General features: G+C 40.3%; 1 protein-coding gene across 1 annotated transcript; it reads right to left on the bottom strand.

Moving 5' to 3' along the window:
- Positions 1–1541: 1541 nt before the first annotated feature.
- On the bottom strand, positions 1542–20225 carry dctd (dCMP deaminase). Its single transcript, XM_075464618.1, has 6 exons — positions 20084–20225; positions 14441–14540; positions 10455–10590; positions 9140–9256; positions 8145–8241; positions 1542–2506 (listed from the first exon to the last, which is right to left on the bottom strand). The coding sequence occupies exons 1-6, from the start codon at positions 20116–20118 to the stop codon at positions 2422–2424; spliced, it is 570 nt and encodes a 189-aa protein (XP_075320733.1). The 5' UTR covers positions 20119–20225; the 3' UTR covers positions 1542–2421.
- Between the last annotated feature and the right edge of the window lie 3776 nt (positions 20226–24001).

The raw sequence follows: 24001 nt of genomic DNA, 5'->3' as shown, positions 1-24001 counted from the left end.
TTAACTGAGATTTAGGAAGTGTTATTTTAGTGTTCCCTTTATTTTTTTGAATAAGTTCCTCACTGTAATACTTGAAGCCAAGGAAATACCATCTGGAGTAACTATATAACTAGATGATTTCTCCGTGAAGCGCTCAGGTGTATACGGTCCTAGAATTTCAAGAACTTAAACATTTACATAATACTGTATATTTTATCATATACATTTTTTTTTTTACACACATTGGATACATGAATAACTTATGGATGTATTTTATGTGTTGCTCAAATACATCTATTTTAATGTTCATATACAGGTAACACATGTTTATGTTAAGACTATATGTACACACTATTTGTGAAAAATACTGAAAATGTGCTAAATTAAAATATTAAATACATTTCAACATATATTTACATGTAAGCATCAAATGTGTAATCTTCTATTAAGATATAAAACACTGAAATATATTTAAATGTAATTACTCTCAGTATAATTTGAATCCCATTCCCGCTTATCTTACCTCTTTTATTTCTCCCCCTACCCGAACCAGGGTTTGCATCCCCACCCCGCTGTGACTGGTGTGCAGTTGGTGAGAGGCTGAGGTAGCTTGTGGCTGTAAAAAGATGGTTGTTGTGGTGTGAGGAGCAGATCTATATAGGGAGTATAGGGAATTACTCACTGAGTCTGGTCCTTTATTTATTTATTTTTTCGTTAGCACAAGTTTCTTGTGTTTACCTTGAATAGGGATGGCTCAGGTAATCCTGAAACATCCCATAGTTAAGCTGCTATAGGCCTAGACTGCTGGGGGGCCTCATCTGTCACACCTTTCCTCACTTTACTCTCTTTATGTATATGTGATATTATTGTGGTCATTAACTCGTGTTTCCCTGTTCCAACAGATATCCTTTGAATGGTGTTACAGTGCCCCCCCCTTTCTGTCTTCTCAAACCCCAGCTGGTGGAGGCGGATGGCCACCCTTCCTGAGTCTGGTTCTGCCAGAGGTTTCTTCCTGTTAAAAGGGAGTCGTTTCTCTCCACAGTCGCCTCAGGCACGCTCAGGCCGGGAGATTGGACCGAAAAACATAAAGTTTTCAGTGTAATCTGTTGGTTTTCTTAGCTAGGAAATTGTTTTTGAATTGGCTCTATATGAACGAATTGGATTATTTTATGAATTATGATTATTATTAATTAATTGAATTCTAATTGGCTTGAATTGGACTTACTATCTAAGTGCCTTGAGATGACATTTGTTGTATTTGGCGCTATATAAATAAAAATGAATTGAATTGAATTGAATAATCCAACCTATACAACTTCTGAGTGGATTCCTCAGTGTTCTCAAAAGGTTTCAACTATGCTTGAGGTAGTTTTTGCTATTTTTTTAGAAGATGGATTTTTTTCCAATTAATAATACAACTGCTCAACAACTTCTGACGTTCAATGTGACATCATTGTTATTACCAATGTAAATACCCCTCCCCTCCTTTTTTTTTTTTTAAAGGAAACTTACCCTATAGATGACCAGATTTTAAAACTTCAAGAATAATGAAAAGACATTAATATCATGTGATCCCAGTTTTATTGAACTAAAAGGCATATGCAGTTGACATAGTTGAAGGAATGCAGAGATTAAGAGAAATTATATGAATTTCCTCATCAGTTGCATGAAAGCAAATATCTAGATATATTTATTTTTACCATTAAGTCTCATGACAAATCTAAAATGAAAACAATGAACCCATTAACCTATTTACAGGACACAAGGGGCAAAAAGGGGATTATTATTTCATGATGTAAAAAAAAGCCCATTTTGATAAAATGTCTATTTGCTGCTGCTATCCATTGAATTAGTCTATACTTACATGTGTGATGATCTCCCACAGAAAAGGTTATAAGTGTATTATATTAAGTGTAGTATATTACTGTCAATAACTCAATTTTATACCCAAAAAATCATAGTGGACAGCTATGCATATACGGAAAGGCATCTCAGTATCAAGGTGCCTTCAGATTAGTCTTGAAACTTATGAAAGAGGAAAAAAAAAAAAAAAAAAAAAAAGATTGCCACTTTGTAGACAGCCAGAGTCACATTCACAACACAAAAGATTTTAATAATATCAAAATAACAGTTTGTAGAAAGACCTTGGTGGTTTCTAAACAGAAAGTTTTCCTAGAAATAAAAATGTAATAAAAAAATAAACCAGCAAAGAAAGACCCCCTGCCACAGAGTGGTCCCAAAAGATGAAGAAGTCAAATGAAATCATTTTAAAATTTCCAGCTGATAAAAATATCAAGACACCAATGTCAAGGTCTAGCCCAGCTTTCTTTTGAACAAAACACAGGGCAAAAAGAACTAAATAAAAAAAGAGACATCTCAGTCCCTTTCAATCTTCTCATTGGTCCTCCAGCTCCTCGTGTAGCGGCCCTCCAAGGTGCGGTTTTACTTTGTTGCATTGTTCAGCATTCCAGCGTGGTTAATAGAATTAAAATCAATGACAATCTCAGTCTTCTTGGGCTTGAAGTGCCTACCAAAACATGTAGAGAAAAAAAAAAAACATCAGCAACAGCAGGCAGTGATGCACAGTACACAGTCGTGTTCTTTTTTTTTTTTTTTAAAAAACAAAAAGATGCAAAAAGATGAAGCCTAGGAGCATGTACAGAGTGCCTAGGCCAGAGTCTAGTAAAGCGTTTTCATGCACAGTGACTTGATCCCTAACTGCATTATGTTGGCGTGTTAAACTTTTGAGAAGCTCAACTTTGTACGATTTCCGTCGGATCAGGTTTACATGAATTTTAAAATCCTGTTGTTGGTCGGACTAAGAAGTTTTTTTTCTAGTGTCTCTTCTTACTGAGACAGCTCGGGTCCTTCAATGTCTGCAGTGATATGATGTGCATGTTTTATCACACTATCACTGAGAGTGCACTGTTCTATGCTGCTGTCTGCTGGGGGAGTTGCACTACAGACACAAACTGTAGGCGCCTGGACAAACTGGTGAAAAAGGCTGGTTCTGTTGTAGGCAGAAGGCTGGACCCTCTCAGTGCTGTGGTGGAGCAACGGATGAGGAGGAAGTTAGATTCTGTTCTGGAGAATAATGAACATCCTCTCCACAGCATCCTGCAGGACAGAGGAGCAGCTGCAGTGAGAGGCTGCAGGACTGAGAGCTTCAGGAGGGCCTTTGTCCCCACAGCCAGAAGGCTTTTTAACAGTCCCTGCTGACATGCTCTCACATTTATTTATTTATTTAATTAATTAATTAATTAATTAATTAAAGCTACGTGACAATTTGAATTTCAACCACGGGGGATGAAAAAAGTATTTTCTATTCTATGTACTTTAGTGCGTCCTGCACCATTTAACCATGGTGACATTTTTTTGTCGCCTGAGAATGCAGAATCAGCAATGAGTCCATCAAGGACTGATATCCATCTAACTGGCTATTAAGCAGGGTGCAGCTCCTGAGAAATTTGTCAGGTGGCGGTACTGTTGTGATTATGACAAAGCTTACCTATTCAATGGGTGAATACATAGGTAACGAGATAACCGGCAACCACCCCATCAGTCAACTTACAATAACATTTTCCTTTAGCTCCGTAAAATATGTAACATATGCCCTCTGGAGTCATTAATAAAATGATTTTGGTTATCAACAGTATCATATTTTCATTAATAAATTTATCTTCAAATACCTTTGGACATGGAGAGATAAATGCTTTACCAATAATAAAGAAGGGGGCAACATATAATTGAAAACATTACAAACTTTTATTAACAGTATTTACAGTTCTTGATTGTTAAAAAGATATAATACATTAAGTGCAAGAACAATGGTATACATAAATGCTTTAACGAGGGGTCCTCAAGACTGCTCAAACACTTTGCAGAAAACAGTAAATAAAGTGGCTATTGCCTCTTCAGCACCATAATAATCTTTAAGTGCAAATTAAATTAAACTGCACACATTCAACAATACACTATAAATGCTACTATAATGCAATTTGGGAAAAAAAAAAAAAACATTTTGCAGGAAGGTCTTGATTCTCTTTTACGTTGAGAAACATCTCTCAGCTTCAGCTGTTGTCATGGGAGGGCTTACGTTTAGAGGAGCCACAGTCTCTGCACATGTGTTCTGGAGAATGTTTCTTAATAGAACCTAATACAGTGCCCGTGCACCTCAGCTGCCCTTGAATTAAGGACTGACATAGATAAGAGATAGTTCCGTCAGCTGTGTGCAGCATGGGATATGCCTTCCCAGCGGCATTCAGCGCCTCAGTGGGAAATGTGCAGCAACGCTGCACAAACATCTCGTCAGTGAGGGACATCTTTCCCTGGTGCCACTCAGGGTTGTATCACAGACCTCTTTACAAAGCCTCTAATTGATCTCGATCTCGTGGCTCCTGTCACTTCTTGCTGCCGCAGCTGTGATGAGGCTGCCATTAGGGGGAACGACCGACAATGTCTGCCAGTGTATCAAAGTATCTGTGTCAGGTTGAGTGAAGAAATCAAGAGAATGCTTCTTAAAAGCACTTGCATAGCTCTGCCTCATACATGTTTATTATGACACTGCTTGTGAAATTCTGGAGGGCATGTGATGCAGAAAAACTGCTCCATGCATTTGTTACTTCAGGATTGGACTACTGTAATTCTTTATTATTGGGCTGTCCCACATATTCTCTGAAAAGCCTCCAGCTGATCCAAAATGCTGCAGCCAGAGTTCTGATGAGATCTAACAGGAGAGATCATATTTCTCCAGTTTTAGCTTCTCTTCATTGGCTCCCTGTTAAATTCAGAATAGAATTTAAGATTCTTCTCCTCACATATAAAGCTCTTAATGACCGAGCTCCATCATGTCTTAAAGATCTCATTGTAAGATATTTTCCTAACAGAGCACTTCGTTCCCAAACTGCAGGTTTACTTGAGGTTCCCAGAGTTTCTAAAAGTAGAATGGGAGGCAGAGCCTTCAGTTATCAGGCCCCTCTATTGTGGAATAAGCTGCCAGTAAATGTCCGGGAAGCAGACACCCTTTCCACGTTTAAGACCAGGCTTAAAACTTTCCTTTCTGATAAAGCTTATAGTTAGGGATGGCTCAGGTGATCCTGAAACATCCCATAGTTAAGCTGCTATAGGCCTAGACTGCTGGGGGGCCTCATCTGTCACACCTTTCCTCACTTTACTCTCTTTATGTATATGTGACATTATTGTGGTCATTAACTCGTGTTTCCCTGTTCCAACAGATATCCTTTGAATGGTGTTACAGTGCCCCCCCCCCCCCCTTTCTGTCTTCTCAAACCCCAGCTGGTGGAGGCGGATGGCCACCCTTCCTGGTTCTGGTTCTGCCAGAGGTTTCTTCCTGTTCAAAGGGAGTCGTTTCTCTCCAGTCTCAGGACCGGAGATTGGACCGAAAAAAAAAGTTTCATTGCAATCTGTTGGTTTCCTTAGCTCGGAAATAGTTTTTGAATTGGCTCTATATTTTCAATTCAATTTCAATTAATTTTTATTTATATAGCGCCAAATACAACAAATGTCATCTCAAGGCACTTAGATAATAAAGTCCAATTCAAGCCAATTGGAATTCAATTATTTGTAATCATAATTATTCATAAAATAATCCAATTCGTTCATATAGAGCCAATTCAAAAACAATTTCCTAGCTAAGAAAACCAACAGATTGCACTGAAACTTTGTTTTCGGTATGGTTGTTTGGAAAATTTAAACAATTGATTAACTTCATATAAAAAGCAATAAAAGCTTTAGATGTCTTTCAGTTGACGTTTCTCATTCAGTGAGAAGTATCCCGTCTGTTTCGGGCTGGAACAAGTGCACCGAAGTCTGGCTGAAGGACAGCTGAGAGGTGCACATCGGTCACAGAGGATCTGTTTGGGTTCGATGCACTTGGACGCCTCCTCATGTGGTGAACGTTCTCCTCTTTGAGGGAAGAGCACATTTCCAGCAGTGAGACGGACCTGAGGTGCTCTGAAGGAGTGCGCCAGACTGCAGGTCAATCAGCTCAAGCTGAACATCACTGGGTGCATTATCCACATTGCATGTCAACAGGAAAGAAATTATGTGCATTTCATTCTCTAAACTTTTAAATTCTTGAAATCGTGAATTCCACATGCAGAGCATCTGGCATGGATGAGTACCTGTGGAGGTGGTTAGTAGAAGGTGTGGCTTCTTTCTCATAAAAGCCTTCACCAAGCTGTACATTTCATGCACAAAAAGGCCTTTGCACTGCAGTGTGACATTTAGTTCATTCATTAGTGCAACAACAAAACCAAAGTCTGCAATCCAGTCAGTCTTCTCCCAGGTCCCATACTTTTGAAAGCATTTTGCCCAGGCTGAGCCCCCTGACAGCTGCGTGGTAGCCTATGTCCCCATGCCCCGTCTGATTTTCCTCCAGAAGTGCAGCAAACTGTCTGTGTTTCAAAGCTCTTGCCCTGATGAAGTTAACTATTTTAGTTGCAACATCAACAACATGGTTCATTTTTAGCACTGACTTACTCAACACTTCCTGATGTATAATATAACGCAAGAATACCAGTTTCTGCTCAGGGTCCGTTTCTGTCACTTTATCCTGCATTCTCTTCAAAGGTCCAACATTTTTCCCCGTTAGATTTGGACAACCATCCGTTGTTACTGCCAGCTTGACTCCATTTGAGTCCCAACCCGTCTAAACATGCACACACCTCCATGAATAAATCACTCCCAGCCGGTGTCCTTTTCATTGGCTGCATTTCCTCCGTAATTTGGAATTCTGCGGTTATGCCACGTACAAAGATGAGTAGCTGAGCGGTGTCACGAACATCGCAGCTCTCATCCAGAGCCAAGGAAAAAAAAAAAAAAAAAAAAGTCAACATGATCTACTTTATGCTGCAGCTGAAGTGCCAGATTTCCTGCGATGTCCTCACTCCTTCTTGTTACAGCGCGTCGGGAGAGCTGCGTCCCTGCATGCGTAGAAATCCTTGTTCATTTTTGTAGTTTAGCGAGCAAAGCGTCCCATTCCTCTTCATCAGACAACTGGTGATATTTTTCAGCGTGTTTGGTCGCGTAGTGTCGATTTAAATTGTACTCCTTGAACACAGCTTTTTTTCTTTGACTTGTGGAACTAAATATTTTGCAGTCCATGCCTTATTAAAATGAATATTTTTCGTTTTTTGGCATGAGTTCACATTTTGAGGGCCTGTCGGTAAGCATTTACCTGCACATGCGTCTGTGCATAAATAAGTCGCACTTTCAAAATAAAAGCAGCACGGCGTGCGTGGCGTGAACACGTTTTCATTTACATTTCTTCTTTTGAGTGACTGCACGTGTGCCGGTCAGAAACGGTCTTGGGGCGGGATGCGGGCCGGGAAAAGCCCAGATCTGCAACAGGCATTCACACCGAGTGTTTGTTTGTTTTTCGCAGATGACAGGTTTATGGACCAGGATTACCCAAAAACCCATAGATATGGGATCAGTGAAGGCAGTTTTAAGCTCAAATTTGGAGCAAGGGGCATGAGTTTGAACATCAAGCAGTGACTGAAAGCTGTTTCCAATGTCTGTGATGTGTTGACTTTAGGTGAATGAATCCATTTTAACAAATAGGTGAAAAGCCAGCAAAGAGGACTAACTGTACTTTGTTTTAATACATTTGTACAAAAAACAACCAAAATGATCCATTTGTTGCTTCTACATCTGCTCAAAAACATGGAGTTACTCACACAAGCAAACATAGATTGCGTTTCCCACTCCATATGCACTTCATGTATCATAATCAAAAGAAGGGCATCGAGCTACTTAGCCTCGGATAATAATAGGAGAGGATGTAAGCATCGTTACAGCGGATGTTTTCTGTCTCAGTTGGCATTTTATTACATTCCCCTCCTATTAACACTGAAGTATACAGAAAAATATTGGAGTGAAACTGTTGGGACAGACTGGCCCAGCAGAGAGGGACACACTGCAGGCCATTTGTTAGAGTTAACGGATTTACTAAGTTAATGGCCGTCTGATTAGACCATCAATGAATCTGATCAGAAGGCACACTGCAAGTGCATTCCTCCCCTTGAAGATTTGCTTATGGCTGATCTTCGGCCAACAATAAAGCCCCTGGAATTACTGGAAGCACTCAAGCTCCACTCACTATATATTTGAAGCAAGAATGGAACACTTTCTCTGCTGTGTACCTGTACTGTATTCCTGCCATGCCCAGCAGCCTTCTGGAAGCAGTCATCTCAGGTGTATCATGGTACTTGTCAGAAAGATAAACCACTTCTTTAAGACCTAGACGAAGAGAGTTAGAGATACAGAAGGGAACAGAGCAACAGAAAGATTAGGAGTTTACTTCATGTCCAGATTAAGTGTTAGGCTGTTAAATGCTGAAAAGGAGAGAATAAGACATAATCCTACTGAACACTTCTTTTCTTCATGCTAAGCGCATTCTCTAACCTATTTAGGGTCAAAGGTTATTAATCTAATATGACATACATAGCAGCTCATAAATCACGCAATAAGCAGAGTGACAGCGAGAAATGGGCACAGAGGCTAAAGGCTCTGTTGAATTTAGACTGGGTGCATCCTTCAAACTGTTACCTCCTGATCATCATCCAGAAAAGTTAGCAAAAAAACATTTTGGCACCGTTAGCGCCAGAAGGGATAGAGGAGCGCAATGATGCACTTTCCTGGTGTCAAAAATATGGAAAAGGGGGCGAGTTAAAAACAAAGATAATTTGAGTTTTTCCCGTGACAGAGTCGAAGGCTTAGAGTTTACTTTCTGTAGATCAAATGTTTTGGTAGTCACGCTGTTTATAAGAGTACACATCTATCTTGGCATGATGTGTAAACTGCATTTGAAAGGTAAATGGTGTCGGAAAAGGAAGAAGAATAACAGGTTTTGTAGAGTCTATATTGTTTTGAGAAGCAAAACGCTTTATTTTTGTGGCCCCAGCCAACTAGCCGGACTACTTTTGTCAACACCAAAACGAGGCTGGAACTCTGCTCACAGGACGCAGCAGGGGGTAAGAACATGTTCATAAATGATATTGCTAATATGGGATGTCATACAGCTTCATGTCAAAAGAGGCGAACTATCCCTTTAACATCAGTGATATGAAATGCCATTATCAAGTAGGTAATATGAATCAAGGATCTGAACTCATCTGTGTGTGCTGTCAACACTCACCTGCCTGGATGATTAGCTTGGCACACTCATTGCATGGAAACAAAGCCACATACATCGTGCATCCTTTCACATCAGCACTGTTCTTGTTCATGATGGCGTTCAGTTCTGCATGGCACACTGTGGGACACAGCATGGAGACAAAAAGCTTTCAATACAAAACATCGACTCCGGCTTCAGCCTCTTTACATATGCTATATTCATCATTTCAAAAAGAATGGGTCGAATTGGTGGATTAGTGAATGGCTTAGTTCTCTTTAAGAGCTGTTAAAAAAAGAGATGCCAGCATTGCTGCTCTGCTCAATGTGAATGTCCTTCACTCTGACAGACGTGTGTATGTGTGTGTTTGTGCATGCAAGTAGGAGTTCAATAACAAAAGACATAAAAAACATGCTTGGTGTGAGGTGTTTGCACTGATGAGCTGTTTGGTGTTGTGGTGCCCTGCATTATGGCCAAACATCTCCACTTTGGCATTATCTGGCTTCAGAAAACAAAATTCAACTTTGCCACGCTGTTTTTAGAGAAAGAAGCTTTCTCCTGGCAATCCTGCCAAACGAGCCATTATTGATCAGTCTTTTTGTCTATTTCATCTGTCACCTTGCTCTGTGAGCTTGTTCTGTTGGCAATTATCTTGACTCAACAAAGAACTCAGGTTGGGAAAATCCTCTTTTTGTGCCAACAGTCGGGCTCACTGACCGCTGGGTTAGCAACTCCCTGCAGTTGCAGCTCTTTGTCTCTCACTCTGCAGACTGCCATGTTTCTGTATGACTGAAACACCTTCCTCATCAGAAACAAATGCATTAAAGGCAACTTTATTATTATTTTCTAATTGATATTACTTATTATTCTATTCTTTTCTTACTGAGATTCTCACAATAAAATGGTGTGAGACGTGGGATTCCATAAGTGATTGGTCAGAGCTCAGACATTACACTTGCTATAGGTATTAACAGATGGGACTGCTGAGATTTCCGGGGTGGAGGGGAAGAACCTTCAAAAGTTTTGTGATTCGAAGGACAACTCCGTTGTTTAATTTGTGCAACAAATTTACTTCCAACATTTTATCTATCGGTGATCCTAACAAACAAAGGAAATGAATAATAACCAATAGATAATGAATATTATCTAATTATTAATTGCTTTATTTTCCTCATACGTGGTCAGAAATTCCCCCCGTCCCAACTTTTTTTGGAATATTTTTCATACCATACTAACATTTCATCTCATTTGGGGTTGTGTGCTCACGTTAACAGGTTCCTGAAAGCATACAATTCAGATAAATCTCCATACAGAAAAGATTAAACAGACGTGCTCCTACCATAGGGGTATTTAGTGTCAAGCTGGTCATCAGCAGTCCGCGACCACGGTAAAAGGTCATCATCACAGCCATTGGGCATACCGTTGTAACCGATGCCAACGATCTTATTCTCCTGATTGACAATGCAAGCGCCCACCTGCAGAGAGAGGTTGCACGTGATAATTAGTACATTTGCTTAAAACTATATACATACATATATATGTGTAGTGCTTAGGGGCAATGTAGTGTGTATATATTCACGTAGATGCTGAAAATGCGTTCACCAACTACACGCGGGGGCGTTCCCTTTCCTCACACAACCATCTGAGGAGCCTGGGAGTCATATGTGTTTCATCCGATTAGAAAATAATCAGAGCCAATCATTAATCGCTGGGTGGGACTTTGGATGAATGGCCGCCTTTATGGCCGCCCATTCATGCTCCAGAGGGCGGGAGTCAGGTAAGCTCTGAGCCACGTCACGGGTTGAGTCATTGGGAGTGGCTGCAGTGGCGTGTCAGTCAAGATGACGGACAGATTCTTCATCCAATCACATGCACGAGTTTTAGAAAAAATAGCCCCATTTGAAATCATGTCGGTTGTGGACTCGTCCCAGATGGTATGCGAATACCAGAGGGCGGGAGTCAGGTAAGAAAATGAAATCCTAAATATGAACTTTAATTTATCTTAAATTCAATTGGATTTTCTCAAAATATACACAGACTTACTCACTCCTTGACCTTATGCTGACTTATGGCATTGAGAGTGAACAGTTAACAGTGTTCCCTCATATCTCTTATCTGACCATCGTTTGATAACCTTTGAGTTTACATTACTTGACTATACAGTTTCTGAGAAGAAATTTACGTATAGAAGGTGTCTATCAGAGGATGCTGTAACCAGATTTAAAGAATTAATTCCATCATCCTTTTCTTCACTGCCATGTGCAGATATGACAGAGGACGACTACCTAAACTTTACTCCAGCAACACTTGACTCTCTTGTTGACAGCACTATAGTTTCAATGCGTACAGCACTGGACAATGTTGCCTCTCTGAAAAGGAAGGTAATCAGTCAGAAGAGGTTGGCTCCTTGGTATAATTCACAGCTGCGTGCTTTAAAGCAGACTGCAAGAAAGCTGGAGAGACAGTGGCGTTCCTCTAATTTAGAAGAGTCTCAGTTAGTCTGGAAAGATAGTTTAATAACGTATAAGAAAGCCCTTCGTAAAGCTAGAACTGCTTATTATTCATCATTGATAGAAAAGAATAAGAATAATCCCAGGTTTCTCTTCAGCACTGTAGCCAGTCTGACTAAGAGTCCGAGCTCTGTTGAGCCAGTTATTCCTTTAACTCTCAGCAGTGATGATTTCATGAGCTTCTTTATTAATAAAATTGTTTCTATTAGAGAGAAGATTGATGGAGTCCTTCCCACTATTATCAGTGATGTATCATCAAGTACAGCAGCTTTAGAAGTATCTTTAGAACCTGATTTGTATTCAGACGGCTTCTGCCCAGTTGATCTCTCTGAACTAACAACAGCAATAGTCTCTTCTATATTCGACCTATATCCAATCTCCCTTTTATGTCTAAAGTTCTTGATAAAATAGTTGCAGCTCAGCTTTGTGATCACTTACACAGAAATAATCTGTTTGAAGAGTTTCAGTCAGGATTCAGAGTGCATCATAGCACAGAAACAGCACTGCTGAAAGTTATAAATGACCTGCCGTTAGCTTCTCATAACGGACTTGTGTGGTCCTGGATGACTCAGAACTTTCTGCTCCTAAATTCAGACAAAACTGAAGTTGTTGTCTTTAAAGAGAAACTATCTAGCTATATAGTTACTCTAGATGGTATTTCCTTGGCTTCTAGTTCTACAGTGAAGAACCTTGGAGTTATTTTTGACCAGAATTTATCATTTGACTCGCATATAAAACAGGTTTCTAGGACTGCCTTCTTTCATCTTCGTAATATTGTTAAAATCAGGAACATCTTGTCTCAGAGTGATGCAGAAAAACTGCTCCATGCATTTGTTACTTCAGGATTGGACTACTGTAATTCTTTATTATTGGGCTGTCCCACATATTCTCTGAAAAGCCTCCAGCTGATCCAAAATGCTGCAGCCAGAGTTCTGATGAGAACTAGCAGGAGAGATCATATTTCTCCAGTTTTAGCTTCTCTTCATTGGCTCCCTGTTAAATTCAGAATAGAATTTAAGATTCTTCTCCTTACATATAAAACTCTTAATGACCGAGCTCCATCACATCTTAAAGATCTCATTGTAAGATATTTTCCTAACAGAGCACTTTGTTCCCAAACTGCAGGTTTACTTGAGGTTCCCAGAGTTTCTAAAAGTAGAATGGGAGGCAGAGCCTTCAGTTATCAGGCCCCTCTATTGTGGAATAAGCTGCCAGTAAATGTCCGGGAAGCAGACACCCTTTCCACTTTTAAGACTCGGCTTAAAACTTTCCTTTTTGATAAAGGTTATAGTTAGGGATGGCTCAGATATAGGCCTTTCAATGAAACCACATCTAATATGTCTTGAATGGCTTATTAAATCAACACTAGCTTGGAGTATGAAAATGCATTATTATTTTAACCCATTTAGGCCGGGAAAGCATTGCCGCATTTCTACCTTTAAAGACGGGGGCGCTGTTGCGTTATTCTACCATTAAGGCCGGGAAAGCATAGACGTCTTTTTCCCTGTATAAGGGTTGTTTTGCACCAATTTTCTTCAGATACTTTTATTTTCTTACATTTCTCCATACTTGGCCTACCTGGGGTTGAAAGTCTCGATAAATGCTCAGCGTTTTAGCGGGCATATACCGGCTTTCGGCGAGTGTGACTCATATTTTGAGCGACAAAAAAAAAAAATTATATATATATATATATATATATATATATATATATATATAATTCATTTTAATATTTCAAGATCACAATAATCTTCCAATTTAGAACTACAATAAAAAAAAAAGTTAAAACACAAATAAAATACACTTTAATTGGATACTTTTTAAATTTATTTTCCCAAGGCACGCGGAGCTGCAGCATAAGGATGAAAGCTGCGAAGCTGCGGCTTGCCGACCCCTGATGTAGCAGAAAGGTGTGATTCTTACAAACTCAGTGTACCGAGGAGTATAGAACGTAAACTCACTTTGAAGTAGTGCAGCAGGTCTCTGCACCAGATTTTCAGGTGACAGAATTGCTGGGATGAGGTTAACCAGCATAACAGCCATGTTTTCTGCATACAGGAAAAAAGACGTGTACGCTTTCCCGGCCTTAATGGTAGAATAACACAACAGCGCCCCTGGCTTTAAAGGTAGAAATGCAGCAATGCTTTCCTGGCCTAAATGGGTTAAAAGATGTAATACCTCTTTCTTTTATCTTAGATTACCATAGTATGTGTTGCAATGCATTATGAGTGTTGACTGCAATGGTGTTTTCGTAATTCTTAACCCAAGCGCAGCAAAAGTGATGAATTCAATAAGACAATACTTGAAGGTGAAGAGGATCGAAGAGGTGGTAAGGCGAGGATGGAACTAAATCTTTAATGTCTGTGCCACGGCTTCCTTTTAATGCTCGCGAAGAAGCTCCATGAGCCAACACCTGAGTTTTTTTTCCTCCAACGCTTGCTGAGAAGGTTCTGAATGCATCAGTGAATCAGCAGTCTCTGCTCCTTCTGTTATCTAAGATGGCTGTGAAGACTTGCTTTATTTCTCTTGCCTTTTAACGCCTCCAAAGCAACACCACGGGGCACTGAAATGAATCCCTTTACTGTCGGCTGATAAACGCTCTAATAATAGTGAAATGATAATCGTCGAGCCAGGCTGTGTTGTGCACATAAAGTAACGCTGAACACTGTAGCTCAAAATATTTAATAAACACAGAGGAATTTTGAAATAATTCAAATATTGAGGGTGTTCTGAGGAGAGCGTAATTAAGACATTTATGTCTATAATTATCATAAGTTGGGGTTTCTTTTAACAAAGAAAATGAGACACACACACACACCTGTGAGCTGGGGTCTTTACTCCTTTGGGCTGAAAGAAAGGCTACAGCCATGAAGTATTCGGGCCACTCCAGGTATTCTTCTCTTTTCCGTGTTGTGCCACTAAAGACAAACACAGAGACAGACTGTAAAAATTTGAAATGGAGGAAAATATATATATATATATTTTACACAGCTTTGACAAATTAGCAGGAGAAATCATATTTTTTCCAATGTTGGCCTCGCTTCATTGGATTCTATAGAAATCTAACAGAATCATGATTCCAACATGTAAAGTAGTGAAAGTATTCTACAATTCTGTTAAACAAACTTTGTAGGATTTCATTATGAGGAGTTTTTGCTGGTGGCAGGTGTGACCTCCTGTATCTCTCCATGTTACAGCAGAGCTGAAGAAGCACCACACTGATCACACTTTTAACGCAGTATTGGGCAGGGTGGGCAGTGTGCTTTATGTTCATTAACGTGTACAGAATCAGCTTCAGGGCCTCCAGCACAGAGCCAGTCTTCTTTATCAGTTTATTCAGTTCCTTTAAGTCACAGGTTCCAATACTACTGCCCCAACAGATGGCTGGAAAGCAGATTACACTCTCCACCACAAACTTGCAACATTTTGGTGCAGACATTGAAGAAACTTAGCTTCATCTGTGTTGCATTTCCAGTCCAGTCTGCTGTCCAGATAGACCTCCATCTCTACACCTAGAATGTGTTTGGCTAATTCCTGGTCCTCCTACCATCCACAATCATTTTTTGTTTTGTTTGTAGTTAAAATGAGGCAATTGTTCTCACATTACGCCACAAAGTGAATGACCAATTCCCTGTACTCAGCCTCTTAACAATCACTAATACACACAGTAACTGCAGAGTCATCAAGGCTGTTTCTGTAGAAGCCAAGACTGAGTTGTACTGGAAGTCTGAGGTGTACAGAGTGATGAGACACGGCGAGAGTACTGTTCCCCCTGGTGCTCCGGTACTACTGATCAGCTTCTCAGACACACTAACTGTGGTCCGTTTGTCAGGTCGACAACATGCTACCTGCTTGTCCAGATGAGAATGTGGTCCCTGAAGCAGATAGATGGTTGCATCTTCAGCACCAGCTCTGGGACGATAGTTATTATACTATATTATACTGACAAACCTTTGCTTAAGTAATATTTTCAATGCAGTGCCTTTACTTTAGTAAGGTGTGGTGGGTAGTTAAAAATGCCTTTGGCCATTTTGCCTGCAGTGATGGAGTGTTCTGCTGAGACTACTGAAGACATAAGAAGTGGTATTGACCAACTCCAGACAGGGAGTATGTACCTTGCATACATAGGCAGCATCATGGTGGATGAAGAAGAAATCCCAGGAGAATGGAGGTAAGTGGTGGAGGGAGATATAAAACTCTTTGATGGAAGTTGCCCGACTTTTGACGGCACAGCATGAAATGGCAGAGGTGTGCAACATCTTCAGTAACTATTTTCAGACTGACACGGGGAGGCTGATCCATCAGGACACTGTCCTCCAGCGAAGACACAATGGGATGCATATATGCGCACTTATTTTTGTTAAGTGTTAATACCACTGTACATGTAATCCTGACTCATTTGAACCAGGGCTCCAGAGTGCGACCAATGGGCTCGCACATGCGAGGGTGAAACCAGCCGTTCGAGGGAAAAAAACAAAACTGTGACTTTGAAAGCCTCCCTTTGGTTCAACAACAGACACACATTAGGCCCATATCATGGTCTAAACCAATCAGAGATAGTTAAGGGCTGGACCCCTCTCTGATTGGCCGTGGTCCAGATATTCTTGTACGTGTGTGTACGATTTAAAATGCGTGTGCTGCAGTCAGACAGAGGTGAGTGGCCTAGGCCCATCAGATTTAGAGTGGAAACAGCCACGGATGATGAGATGAAAAGAACGATTGACCAGATTCGTCCGAAAGTCCTAACCAGGGCTCCCAAATCTGACGCATTGAGCGTGGCAGTCAGTTAAAGAGTAGATTGCATTATGAACTCTTAAAAGGGTTTTATCTTTTATTTGTTTTAGGAAATTCTGCTGCCTCAAAGAAAGCATTTGCTGCTCTTGGTGACCAGTGTAGTAACTGGCTGGAGTCCTTAAAGGAGCCATGGCATGAAATTTTCACTTTTTAAGGTTGTTTAACATTAATATGAGTTCCCCTAGCCTGCCTGCGGTCCCCCAGTGGCTAAAAATGACGATAGACCTAAACCATGCACTGGAAATTATTCTCCGCCTTTGGAAATGTGACCATGCAGATGGTCTGATCGGGAAAGCCGCCTCTTATGATGTCGAGGTTATTTCCCCCCCAGTGCCAATAAACTGCCTTTCCCCGCCCACAGCTCTTTGGCCAGCTCATTGCTCTGTACATGGATGTAAAAAATCTGTTTAGAGCTCCTGCATCAGAACCTCTAAAGAGCCAGTGGACAGATTTTGTTTTTTCTGGGAAAGTACCGAAGAGACACTTCAAGAAAGTTACCACACTTACCACAAGAAAGTGTCTGTATCGTTAGCTATGCAGCTAATAGCCTCAGGTATGCGTGTGTCATGTTAGCAAGCTCTTATCTCTGCCAACTGGGCTGTTGGAGGTGTTTGCATGCCCATGAGATGGTTAGCTCGCTCATTTTAGACCAAAACCCCCTACTTCAAGCTTCCTGAAGAAGAATGAATCCGCAAATTCAGTGCATTTCATCAGGATAATGATTCATGGTTCCAGAGTCAAAACGGTCAGTCTGTCTGTGTCGTTAGCTCTGCAGCTAATAGCTCAGTCACTGTCACTAATGTAACGGTAAATAGCATGAGGTATGGGAGTGGACACCTCATTTACTGTAACGGGAGTGTTGTGTACTTATCTGTTGTTTTGATAGCCGTCCTGCTGTTGGTGTTATGGCGCGCACGATATCTGCCTTTCCCCTGACTGAAAGGACTAGCGCTACGTGCATCTTTGCAAACCAGAGCAATCTTTGCCCCGCCTTTCTCCTCCTAATTTGCATTTAAAGCTGCAGACCCTAAACAGCTCATTCTGAGGATCCTAAGGAAAGCTCATTTTTGGGACTGGCTGTAATTCTGCACCAAGGCAGAATTTTGGGGAAAAAAACTCAGATACAGTATTAGGGGACCACTAAAGCCTATAAAAATATATAAAAGCCTCCATTTATTTTCATGCCATGGCACCTTTAAAACATTTGCATTTTTAATTTGGATTTTTTTTATTTCATTTGTCTTGAGATGTTTTAAGTTTAAATTTCAGCTCAGTGAAGCAGCAACACTTTTCAGTTCGTTACCCGTCTTGTGGAATTGTGCTTCAAATAAAGAACTCTATGTTGACCAGATTGTTAGTTAATCATTTACCAGTCAATATTGCCTAAAAAGACAGGCAGCTATTTTTTTTAAAAGAGCGAACCTGTAAAACTGCGGTGTTGAATGCGATGCGGTCGAAAATTTGGCTGCACCTAACTTTTGTGCTGGTGCACCCAAGAAAAAAAGTTACGCGCACCAGTGCAAAAAGTTAGTCGAGAGCCCTGTGAACAGTCAAAATGGAAAGTAAAACATGGTGCTACAGTTAATTTAATTAACTTCAAGTTTAATTTAAACTACTTTAAAAAGTACAGGTTAAATAAAAATTCTGTTGACCAACAGAATTTTTATTCTGTTTTATTCTGAATCTCTCTCTGGGACAAAAAAATAAAAAATGTTGTCCCATTTTTTTATTTATTTACAAAATAAAATAAAAAATAAAAGAACAGCTTTTTCATTACTAAAAAAACAAAAACAAAAAAACAAAGTGCTCCACGGTCAGTTAATATTCAGTGAACAACAACGAAGATCATCTTAAACTAAATTAGGAAAGAAATAAAACAACTAAACATCAATGTCATCAAGTTAAATGAATTATTTTGTATAAAGTCATTACAGTTTAGTTGTGTCTTGGCTGGTTAAAGGTGTAAACTGTAACGAAGCAGCACAGAAATGATGCCATTACTGTGCAAATGCTCAGAAAGCATACTGGATTTTAATAATAATAAAAAAAATAATAATATATTTTATTTATAAAGCACTTTACATCACTTCAATGACCTCAGAGTGCTACATTTTAAAACTAGCATTTAAAAAAAAAAAAAAAATGCTTACCAGTATCAAATCATTTCAAGTGAATGTGTTTAAAATCCTCACCTACTGAACTTAAACATGTAAGCTCATGTAAACTTTTTTTGTGTTTAAAGGTAGGGTAGGAGATCCTGGATTTTGAGTCCAGCGAAGCTGCATTTTGAAAATACACAGGTAAAAAGTCCCAACCCTTTTCTTCACTTTCCCCCCGAAGGCACGCCTCTAGAGTACATGAACGCGCACGAGCACGAAGGTGCACGAGCGCTGTTCTGACAGCAAGCATCGATCGTTGCCGTATTTAGTATTTAGTATATGCTAACTATATGTTTAATAATGCTAGGTGCTAGCCAAGCTGGCTCTAGTTTAGCTTCCTGCCAAGCTTCTGGACGTGTAATTCGTTCACGGAGCAGGGTACGCGCACGGGGGGGAGGAGGGGGAGGGAGGAGCAGATTGCAGTTTGATAGACGGCATCAGTATCCAATCATTGTGAACGGTCCGTTCACAATGATTGGATACTGTTTTTCCTAGATTGTACGTTCTAGAGGCCACTAAAACTTTTCATATTTGTGTCAAAACTTTTAATTAATTGGTTGCAATGGGGGTGTGAAGAGTATTTCAAGCAATATGTAAAAAAATGTTCCAGAAAAAGATCCCCTACCCTGCCTTTAACTATGAAGATTCAGAGGTTGAGAACGTGCCCTCAGTCACAGTTCGCAGCTTAGTTTGGATATTACATGAAAGTAGGCAAAATAGGGGATGTGTTGAGAGCTTTTTCTCTCATGGTGTTGACCTGCTAGAATACACGTGCAACTGAATATTTCCTGGGTTTGACCGCTCACTCTGGCCACACATTTAAATCAATTTTAAGATGTTGATATGACACACACACACACACACACACACACACACACACGCACACACACACGCACACGCGCACACACACACACACACACACACACACACACACACACACACACACACACACACACACGCACACACACGCGCACACACACACACACACACACACACACACAAAATACGGCATTAAACCAGGACCGCTAAGCGGCCTCTTCCGGTTTTCCAACAGCTTCCGTAGCTACTAGCAACCGCGCACGCTTTTAGTTGAAGGTTTTTTTTTTTCCAAACTTTATTAGACCTCTTGAATAGTATACAAAACAAGCCAGGGGAGTAATCTTGACAGTGTTGCTTTCAGTGTGAGGTAGCCAGCTAACTTGGCCGCAGGTTAAACCGGAACACCAGCCTCCCAAGTCGAAAAGGAACGTGGAAAAGTACACTAAGTGATACATTTTTACTCAAGTTACCAAAATAAAAAATAAATCAACCGGTCAAGATTCAACCTCTACTCACATACAAGCGTATTTTTCCTGTGTCTAAGAGTACATGAGAACAGTAAAAGACCGGTTAATTGTGCACAAGTCTCCAGGCTTGTGTTTTAAATTGAGAAAACACTTCGGACTGGTCTGTGACACTCACCTTTCTATATGTCTGGGGTTGTCATGTACAATGTGGGCGATAGTTACCTGCTTACAAGTCCAGGCTGCTGCTTGCCTTCCATTGTACACCAAATATGGAGCCAAAGTCCAGGGTCAATTGTTTACCACAGAAGAGCAGGAGGAATGCGCTCAAATCTCCACCTCATGCGACCAGAGCACCAACCACTCTGCCTGCGACCGAGTATCGGAAATAAAAAATCTCCCGCGCTGCATAGTCCGGGGAAACTCTGCCCTCTTTGAAACCTCGCAGGACAAACTCAAACTTTCTCGTCAGCACGAGTCTGAATGGAAGTGTGAAATCACAGGCGTATTTCATAGAAATTTGACAAAGATCAAGGTAGCACCATTTTGCCGCTTCGGCTTCACGTCTGACACAAAAGGACAACTATTTTTTGTATATAGGCCAGTCTATTGTAGACAGCAGACGGCCTGCTAGACCTGTGATGGGGCCAAACATCCCCGTTAATTTTCTTGAATGCACGTGCACTCCTTTTGTTCAAAATAAAAGTAACGATTGCATTTATTAAGTATGTTTAAAACGTGGCCTGAAATGATCCTTGAAGTTGCCTCAGTTTTGTGAATGTAAAGCTAACTGTACATCACATCATAAAATCTGAGGAATGATACTTTTTTTTTAAAATATTAATTTTATGATGTGAAGTACAGTTAGCTTTACATTATTCTCTTAGAACTGAATCTCCAAAGTTAACACATTTGCCATGAAATGTTGACCACTTCAGAGGCCATGACTGAGAAATCATAACTTGATGCTCAAAATGAGCTCCATGAGCAATGCTGTCTTGGTCACTTTAATCTATGCCATTAGTTTCTGGCTCTTTTCTCGTAGACATTACTTATTCAAGTCTCCCTCTGTTTGTCTGTTTAGTTGCACTCAATTGCTTTTATTGTCTTTTAGAACTTTCAAGTTCTGTGGTGTGCAAAAGATTGGTGTTTCTACATGTTACATGTCCCATCCATTTAGGTTGTAATTAGTGGTCGAATCCCCATCAATTATGTCTATGTTGTGATGACCTGATTTTCTGCATAAGCCCATATATGGCAACTTGTGGGTGCCAGATACTGATCTGCTTTAACTGACAAGTTGTTGCTCAACTGTTGTTGGGTTTTTTTCTGTTTGCTTTCATCTTTTTTTAAATATTTTTTTAAATATTTTAAATATTAGATTAACTGGGAAGGGTGCCAACTTGAATTGCCCATTCAGGAATGATAAAGTTATCTGAACTGTACTTAAACGTAGTAAAACCAGTTAAAAGTTATGTGCAATGTAAATACACTATCTATATGCACATAGACCAAAAACATCTGTCATCAATTGACTAACTGTAAAGAAACCAAGGTGACACATTCCTCTGGTCTACCAATCAGTCATTCTGGATAGTCTGTCGTGTGCAAAAGATGTAGATAATCTTTCTGTAAGTGCACTCTTTTGTGTAATCTTATAAACCATAATAATGGTGTTATTGCTACTAAATTCGAAAATATTATCATGAAGAATTGTCAATGGAAGAGCTTTTTAATAGTTCATAATAAATTTGAATTTATTTATATCTGACCAACTTCAAACACCTTTTCAAGTTTTGAGAGCTTTCTGTGACTTTTCAGAGTCCTATGAAATTGAAATGACCCTCTTGAAATATCAGTTAAATCCCAAATGGCTTCCAATCTACCTTTTAAAGATGTTTGTTAGTTTCATTCTCTGTGCTTCACTCATTTCTGTAGTTCTCATCATTATTTTTGAAAGAAAATATATTCCTGAAGCATTCATTATCTTTGAGAAAATGAGAGTATAAAAAGCTTAATAAACTAATCTTGAATTCGGTCGCGTTCCTATGACAGGCAAGACAAAAAAAGAGAAGGAGTGCAGGCTACTTCATTTTCATAAATTGATTTTATTGCAAAGAATTAGTCAGATTAGCACACAAAGTGCTGTTCTGCTTGGTGATTGTTAAGCTGAACAGAGCTAAAGGACAGTGTGGATGCGTTTGTATGTGCCCTGAAATGTAACCACTGTCATTAGGAAATTGAGGTCGTTGTGAACTCTTTCTGTCAACAGACCAACTGGTGGTCCGGAAGGAGGGGCTAATTCGGATCAAGGGTTTTGTTTACAGGCAGGCAGTGACAGAAAATTGAGGGTTTGAATGTCTTTATCCTGAGAAATTAGTTAAAATATGAATAACTGATGATACACAGAGAGCCCTGCACCAATTTAACCCTTGAGTAACCATCTGATAGAAATCATTTTATTGGTAAAGAAGCTTGTGAAATCATCCCTTCTGAGAGCTAAAACAGAGCTCGGACTCTTTGTCAGTCTGGCTATAGTGCTGAAATGAAACCTGGGATTATTCTTATTCTTATTATTTTATCTGTCAATGATACTAGCTTTACGAAGGGCTTTCTTATATGTTATCAGATTAGGTTTCCAGACTAATTGAGACTCTTCTAAATGAGAGGAACACCACTCTCCAGCTTTTTTGCAGTCTGCTTTAAAGCACGCAGCTGTGAATTATACCAAGGAGCCAACCTCTTCTGACTGATTACCTTCCTTTTCAGAGGGGCAACATTGCCCAGTGCTGTACGCATTGAAACTATAGTGCTGTCAACAATGTTATGTTATGTTTATGCATTTGGCAGATGCTTTTATCCAAAGCAACTTACACTCATATCCCAGCTAAGCAGGTAGGGTAAGGACCCCTACTGGAAGCAGCACCTTTCATGCAGGGAGGGGGTTTAGGATTTGAACTCTTGTCGGCCGTGGCTCAGTGGTTAAAGTCGGTCGTCCAATAACCAGAAGGTTGGTAGGTTCGATTCCCACTCATCACTCAAAAACATTGGTGGAACTGATAGCTGGAGAGGTGTCAGTTCCACCTCCTTGTCACGGCCAAGGTGTCCTTGAGGAAGGCCCCTCACCCTCATGCTCCCCGGGTGCTGTGAACGGCTGCCCACCGCTCCAGGTTGGCATCTGTCTCTATGAGTGTGTGACCCTATGCATATGCATGTGCATGTGCATGTCAACAGGTGCCAACCTGGATGGGTTAAAAGCAGAAGACAAATTTTGTGTGTATGCATGACAAATAAATTATCTTAATCTTAATCCCACATGAAGGGCAGCAATCCTACCACTACAGTATCCATCCTGCAACAAGAGAGTCAAGTTTTGCTGGCAGTGAAGGAGGATTCAAAAGGATGATGGAATTAATTCTTTAAATCTGGTTACAGCATCCTCCAATAGACACCTTCTATATGTAAATTTCTTCTCAGAAGCTGTATAGTCATAGCTTGGGAATGCTGCTTTGCGCGCGATTTCATTCACACTGCAAAGGCAGCCTGGAAACCACCGCCCTTATTTTTGCCTGAGTGAGGGAACCAAGACGATGACGACGTCTATGCGCGACACCGAAGCTTGTAGAGTGTTAATCCAACATGGCAGCGGACACAACGTTACCGTTCGATGCAGCCTTAGAAAGTGTTTTAAGTAGCTTAGAACGCAAGTTTACTTTTAAAAAAGAGCAACGTTTGGCGTTGAAAGATTTCATTGCCTTCTTCCTCGTCGAATTTCTGTCGCTCTACATACGTCATCTGGTATAAGTGATACAATTGGCTATGAATCGCGCGCAAAGCAGCATGGGAAGAACCAGACGCCATTTGATAGACATTCGTAATAAACGGCTCTAGGCATTCGTAAACCACGCCTCAAATACGAGAAAATGCACATCTAGTTCCCAGACCACCATCTCATCGAGATGTGGACGCGTCAGCCAGGCTAGTATAGTCAAGTAATGTAAACTCAAAGGTTATCAAAAAATGGTCAGATAAGACAGCGTTATGAGGGAACACTGTTAACTGTTCACTCTCAATGCCATAAGTCAGCACAAGATCAAGGGTGTGATTAAGGCAGTGAGTCGGTCTGTGAACTCTCTGAGAAAA

The sequence above is a fragment of the Odontesthes bonariensis genome, chromosome 4 (genome assembly GCF_027942865.1).
Source record: "Odontesthes bonariensis isolate fOdoBon6 chromosome 4, fOdoBon6.hap1, whole genome shotgun sequence".
NCBI lineage: Eukaryota > Metazoa > Chordata > Actinopteri > Atheriniformes > Atherinopsidae > Odontesthes > Odontesthes bonariensis.
The sequence above is the reverse complement of the archived record's forward strand: the minus strand, read 5'-3'. Positions and strand labels throughout refer to the sequence as shown.

Bases quoted from the DNA above. Each gene is read 5' to 3' on its own strand.
- dctd (XM_075464618.1), bottom strand. From the start codon at position 20,118: ATGGAAGGCAAGCAGCAGCCTGGACTTGTAAGCAG. The intron at 10,591-14,440 runs GTGTGTGTGTGT...CTCTCTCTGCAG, and splicing joins GTAAAGACCCCAGCTCACAG to GTGGGCGCTTGCATTGTCAA. The intron at 9,257-10,454 runs GTAGGAGCACGT...TGTGTCCCACAG, and splicing joins TGACACTAAATACCCCTATG to TGTGCCATGCAGAACTGAAC.